General features: G+C 47.9%; 1 protein-coding gene across 1 annotated transcript; it reads left to right on the top strand.

Annotated features, from left to right (window-relative positions):
• The first annotated feature begins 2,118 nt into the window (after positions 1-2,118).
• LOC128656960 (uncharacterized) lies at positions 2,119-3,060 on the top strand. The gene is made up of 2 exons (XM_053711163.1): positions 2,119-2,168; positions 2,409-3,060. The coding sequence occupies exons 1-2, from the start codon at positions 2,119-2,121 to the stop codon at positions 3,058-3,060; spliced, it is 702 nt and encodes a 233-aa protein (XP_053567138.1).
• Positions 3,061-6,534: the final 3,474 nt, after the last annotated feature.

Here is a 6,534-nt window from a genome sequence, read left to right as displayed (position 1 = left end):
TATTACTGCAATTGCGAAAAAGTATGAAGGAATTGTTCAAAATTCACCAAAATTTCACCACAGTGTCTTAAAGCCTTAAAAGTATTGCACACCAAATTTGGAAGCTTTAACCCTTAAAATAACGGAACCGGAGCCGTTTTTAACTTTAACCCCTTTACAGTCCCTGGTATCTGCTTTGCTGAGACCCAACCAAGCCCAAAGGGGAATACGATACCAAATGACGCCTTCAGAAAGTCTTTTCTATGTATCAGAGCTCCTCACACATGCGACTGCATGTCATGCCTCTCAAAAACAAGTGCGCAATACCGGCGCGAAAATGAGGCTCTGCCTATGATTAGGGAAAGCCCCTAAAGAATAAGGTGTCTAAAACAGTGCCTGCCGATATAATTTTACCAAAATACCCAGATTAAATGATTCCTCAAGGCTAAATATGTGTAATATATGAATCGATTTAGCCCAGAAAAAGTCTACAGTCTTAATAAGCCCTTGTGAAGCCCTTATTTACTATCTTAATAAACATGGCTTACCGGATCCCATAGGGAAAATGACAGCTTCCAGCATTACATCGTCTTGTTAGAATGTGTCATACCTCAAGCAGCAAAAGACTGCTCACTGTTCCCCCAACTGAAGTTAATTCCTCTCAACAGTCCTGTGTGGAACAGCCATGGATTTTAGTAACGGTTGCTAAAATCATTTTCCTCTTACAAACAGAAATCTTCATCTCTTTTCTGTTTCAGAGTAAATAGTACATACCAGCACTATTTTAAAATGACAAACTCTTGATTGAATAATAAAAACTACAGTTAAACACTAAGAAACTCTAAGCCATCTCCGTGGAGATGTTGCCTGTACAACGGCAAAGAGAATGACTGGGGTAGGCGGAGCCTAGGAGGGATCATGTGACCAGCTTTGCTGGGCTCTTTGCCATTTCCTGTTGGGGAAGAGAATATCCCACAAGTAAGGATGACGCCGTGGACCGGACACACCTATGTTGGAGAAATAGGCCCTTCCCACTCATATTGCAACAGTGGAAAGCCTTAGGAACTGTTTCTAGGCAAAAATCAAACCAGCCATGTGGAAAAAAACTAGGCCCCAATAAGTTTTGTCACCAAACATATATAAAAACGATTAAACATGCCAGCAAACGTTTTATATTACACTTTTATAAGAGTATGTATCTCTATTAATAAGCCTGATACCAGTCGCTATCACGGCATTTAAGGCTTTACTTACATTAATCCGGTATCAGCAGCATTTTCTAGCAAATTCCATCCCTAGAAAAATATTAACTGCACATACCTTATTGCAGGAAAACCTGCACGCCATTCCCTCTCTGAAGTTACCTCACTCCTCAGAATATGTGAGAACAGCAATGGATCTTAGTTACTTCTGCTAAGATCATAGAAATCACAGGCAGATTCTTCTTCTAATGCTGCCTGAGATGAAACAGTACACTCCGGTACCATTTAAAAATAACAAACTTTTGATTGAAGTTAAAAATCTAACTATAATACACCACTCTCCTCTTACTACGTCCATCTTTGTTGAGAGTTGCAAGAGAATGACTGGATATGGCAGTGAGGGGAGGAGCTATATAGCAGCTCTGCTGTGGGTGATCCTCTTGCAACTTCCTATTGGGAAGGAGAATATCCCACAAGTAATGGATGATCCGTGGACTGGATACACTTAACAAGAGAAATATCTTTCTTTTTTACATAGAGATGTTCAGGAGATATTTTCTAGTCAGCTTTTTATAGCTATGCTGCATCACTTTCAAGTGTTTAAACATTTGGGTATTATTGCCCTTTAATAGGTAACAAATTATCCATTTAACTAGCAATTTATATGTACTAATTTATCTAGCAAGTTCTGATAAATATATCCTAGGGGGTAACGCATCTATAGTTTACCTTTGGAGGAAAATCATATAGCACGAAAGGGTATTTATTACACACTTTCAATCCATAATGTTACTTTGGCGCACACTACAGTTCTTTCAGACATCAGTGATTTTTTTGTGACACAGATCTCATTACAATATACTTGTGGAATCTTATCTATCTCTCTCATAAGGTTTTCAAGTTTATATTACCTACATTCTACATGAATTACTCCTACATGGCCGTCTCCTGGCCCCCTGTCACCAAGCCCGTGTCTCCTGGCCCCCTGTCAGCAAGACTGTGTCTCCTGGCCCCCTGTCACCAAGCCTGTGTCTCAGCAAGACTGTGTCTCCTGGCCCCCTGTCACCAAGCCTGTGTCTCCTGGCCCCCTGTCACCAAGCCCGTGTCTCCTGGCCCCCTGTCACCAAGCCCGTGTCTCCTGGCCCCTTGTCAGCAAGCCTGTGTCTCAGCAAGACTGTGTCTCCTGGCCCCCTGTCAGCAAGCCTAAGTGTCCTGGTCCCCTGTCAGCAAGCCTGTGTCTCAGAAAGACTGTGTCTCCTGGCCCCCTGTCAGCAAGCCTGTGTCTCAGCAAGCCTGTGTGTCCTGGCCCCCTGTCAGCAAGCCTGTGTCTCAGCAAGCCTGTGTGTCCTGGCCCCCTGTCACCAAGCCCGTGTCTCCTGGCCCCTTGTCAGCAAGTCTGTGTCTCAGCAAGACTGTGTCTCCTGGCCCCCTGTCACCAAGCCTGTGTCTCCTGGCCCCCTGTCACCAAGCCCGTGTCTCCTGGCCCCTTGTCAGCAAGCCTGTGTCTCAGCAAGACTGTGTCTCCTGGCCCCCTGTCAGCAAGCCTAAGTGTCCTGGCCCCCTGTCAGCAAGCCTGTGTCTCAGAAAGACTGTGTCTCCTGGCCCCCTGTCAGCAAGCCTGTGTCTCAGCAAGACTGTGTCTCCTGGCTCCTTGTCAGCAAGCCTGTGTCTCAGCAAGACTGTCTCCTGGCCCCTTGTCAGCAAGCCTGTGTCTCAGCAAGACTGTGTCTCCTGGCCCCCTGTCAGCAAGCCTAAGTGTCCTGGCCCCCTGTCAGCAAGCCTGTGTGTCCTGCCCCCCTGTCAGCAAGCCTGTGTCTCAGCAAGCCTGTGTCTCCTGGCCCCCCACCAGCAAGCCTGTGCATCACTTTCAAGTGTTTAAACATTTGGGTATTATTGCCCTTTAATAGGTAACAAATTATCCATTTAACTAGCAATTTATATGTACTAATTTATCTAGCAAGTTCTGATAAATATATCCTAGGGGGTAACGCATCTATAGTTTACCTTTGGAGGAAATCATATAGCACGAAAGGGTATTTATTACACACTTTCAATCCATAATGTTACTTTGGCGCACACTACAGTTCTTTCAGACATCAGTGATTTTTTTGTGACACAGATCTCATTACAATATACTTGTGGAATATTATCTATCTCTCTCATAAGGTTTTCAAGTTTATATTACCTACATTCTACATGAATTACTCCTACATGGCCGTCTCCTGGCCTCCTGTCACCAAGCCCGTGTCTCCTGGCCCCCTGTCAGCAAGCCTGTGTCTCAGCAAGACTGTGTCTCCTGGCCCCCTGTCACCAAGCCTGTGTCTCAGCAAGACTATGTCTCCTGGCCCCCTGTCACCAAGCCTGTGTCTCCTGGCCCCCTGTCACCAAGCCCGTGTCTCCTGGCCCCTTGTCAGCAAGCCTGTGTCTCAGCAAGACTGTGTCTCCTGGCTCCCTGTCAGCAAGCCTAAGTGTCCTGGTCCCCTGTCAGCAAGCCTGTGTCTCAGAAAGACTGTGTCTCCTGGCCCCCCGTCAGCAAGCCTGTGTCTCAGCAAGCCTGTGTGTCCTGGCCCCCTGTCAGCAAGCCTGTGTCTCAGCAAGCCTGTGTGTCCTGGCCCCCTGTCACCAAGCCCGTGTCTCCTGGCCCCTTGTCAGCAAGTCTGTGTCTCAGCAAGACTGTGTCCCCTGGCCCCCTGTCACCAAGCCTGTGTCTCCTGGCCCCCTGTCACCAAGCCCGTGTCTCCTGGCCCCTTGTCAGCAAGCCTGTGTCTCAGCAAGACTGTGTCTCCTGGCCCCCTGTCAGCAAGCCTAAGTGTCCTGGCCCCCTGTCAGCAAGCCTGTGTCTCAGAAAGACTGTGTCTCCTGGCCCCCTGTCAGCAAGCCTGTGTCTCAGAAAGACTGTGTCTCCTGGCCCCCTGTCAGCAAGTCTGTGTCTCAGCAAGACTGTGTCTCCTGGCCCCTTGTCAGCAAGCCTGTGTCTCAGCAAGACTGTCTCCTGGCCCCTTGTCAGCAAGCCTGTGTCTCAGCAAGACTGTGTCTCCTGGCCCCCTGTCAGCAAGCCTAAGTGTCCTGGCCCCCTGTCAGCAAGCCTGTGTCTCAGAAAGACTGTGTCTCCTGGCCCCCTGTCAGCAAGCCTGTGTCTCAGCAAGCCTGTGTGTCCTGGCCCCCTGTCAGCAAGCCTGTGTCTCAGCAAGCCTGTGTGTCCTGGCCCCCTGTCAGCAAGCCTGTGTCTCAGCAAGCCTGTGTCTCCTGGACCCCTGTCAGCAATTCTGTGTCTCAGCAAGCCTGTGTCTCCTGGCCCCCTGTTACCAAGTCTGTGTCTCCTGGACCCCTGTCAGCAAGCCTGTGTCTCCTGGCCCCCTGTCACCAAGCCTGTGTCTCCTGGCCCCCTGTCACCAAGTCCATGTCTCCTGGCCCCCTGTCAGCAAGCCTGTGTCTCAGCAAGCCTGTGTGTCCTGGCCCCCTGTCAGCAAGCCTGTGTGTCCTGCCCCCCTGTCAGCAAGCCTGTGTCTCAGCAAGCCTGTGTGTCCTGCCCCCCTGTCAGCAAGCCTGTGTCTCCTGGCCCCCCACCAGCAAGCCTGTGCCTCCTAGCCCCTTGTCAGCAAGCTCATGCCTCCTGTCCCTCCACCAGCAAGCCTGTGTCTCCTGGCCCCCCACCAGCAAGCCTGTGTCTCCTGGCCGCCCACCAGCAAGCCTGTGTCTCCTGGCCCCCCACCAGCAAGCCTGTGTCTCCTGGCCCCCCACCAGCAAGCCTGTGTCTCCTGGCCCCCCTGTCAGCAAGCCTGTGCCTCCTAGCCCCCTGTCAGCAAGCTCATGCCTCCTGTCCCCCACCAGCAAGCCTGTGTCTCCTGGCCCCCCACCAGCAAGCCTGTGTCTCCTGGCCCCCCACCAGCAAGCCTATGTCTCCTGGCCCCCCACCAGCAAGCCTGTGTCTCCTGGCCCCCCACCAGCAAGCCTGTGCCTCCTAGCCCCCTGTCAGCAAGCTCATGCCTCCTGTCCCTCCACCAGCAAGCCTGTGTCTCCTGGCCCCCCACCAGCAAGCCTGTGTCTCCTGGCCCCCCACCAGCAAGCCCATGTCTCCTGACTATCTAGTGTCTCCTGTCCCCCACCCACCCCATCCCCAACAATCAAACCTGTGTCTCCTTATTTGAATAAAATATTTTAGTGAATAATCCTTGTTTGAACGGATAGCTAGCTATGATTAGAAATGAGTAGTCACTTTGCATTTTATTGTATATTTACTATGCACAAATATTCTCTATATCCATACTTCCCTGATTACATATTTAGTGGCAGAAAATATGAAGCTTTTCTACAAATGAACCATAGTAAATCACCAAATTTTTCAAATTCTTACTTATAAGGTAATGACACAAGTGCAGCTGCAAAATACCAGACTACAGTAACACTCGTTTATTTCAACAATCTGCAGAAAAGGAAGAACATAAAGTATTTATATTATTAAAAAAAAGAAATCTGAAAGTCAAATAACGTTTATGGTTTAAACATTTACTTCTATGATCAAACTCACTACATTCTCTTGGTAGTATCCATTGTTGAGAAGCATACCTAGGTTTTTTCAAAAGCAAAAATCTACTACTGGGAGCTAGCTGGTGATTGGTGGCTACGCACAAATGCCACTTGTCATTGGCTCACCAGATGAGTTCAGTTATCTCCCAGTAGTGCACTGTTGATTTTAGCTATGTGTTTAACACTTTACAAGTGTACACGCAAAAAAAAGTACAATAAAAAAAATGTTTTGCACTCATTAAGAACACACACACAACAAGAACAATGTGTGCTACTTATTGCAGTCATTTCTGCTTCAGGCTCTTCAGAGTCTATTGTTTAATAAACTACAGGTAGGAATAACTGTCCAATTGTTACACAATCTCAAGATCATTCTGCCATAAGTTGGCACAGAGCTGAGCCACCATAAAAGGTCAGTTGTCATCATTTTTCCTAATGTCAATGCCTACAACATTTTTCTTAATATTTAGCACACGGGGGGGGAAATGCTACCAAACAAACTGAATTGTGCATGGGTGCATATCACTTTGTAATGGAAGCTTGCATGCAATAAACTTCCATTAGCAAAAAAGCTTTTAGTAAAAGTTATTACCGTGTTTCAGCGGCATAAACACATATACTAAGGCGGCCTGTGCACCAGTATTCTAAGACAATGCTTAATCAGAGAGGTGGCTGTGGTGTGTATTGCTTCTGAAGACGATTTGTGTCATACAAGCTAATACTAACCCTCTGAGAAGGTGTGGTGTTTGAAGCTGAAGCTGTGTCCTCAAAGGTTAAAGGGACATTGAACTGTAAAATGATCTCCCTTTTAATATGTTCCCAATTA

The sequence above is a fragment of the Bombina bombina genome, chromosome 4 (assembly GCF_027579735.1).
Source record: "Bombina bombina isolate aBomBom1 chromosome 4, aBomBom1.pri, whole genome shotgun sequence".
Taxonomy (NCBI): Eukaryota; Metazoa; Chordata; class Amphibia; order Anura; family Bombinatoridae; genus Bombina; species Bombina bombina.
The sequence above is the reverse complement of the archived record's forward strand: the minus strand, read 5'-3'. Positions and strand labels throughout refer to the sequence as shown.

What these genes read in the sequence shown, in the direction of transcription:
- LOC128656960 (XM_053711163.1), top strand. Translation starts at nt 2,119, where the DNA reads ATGGCCGTCTCCTGGCCCCCTGTCACCAAGCCCGTGTCTCCTGGCCCC. An exon ending in CCCGTGTCTCCTGGCCCCCT is followed by an intron (nt 2,169 to 2,408) that starts GTCAGCAAGACT and finishes GTCCCCTGTCAG; the next exon opens with CAAGCCTGTGTCTCAGAAAG.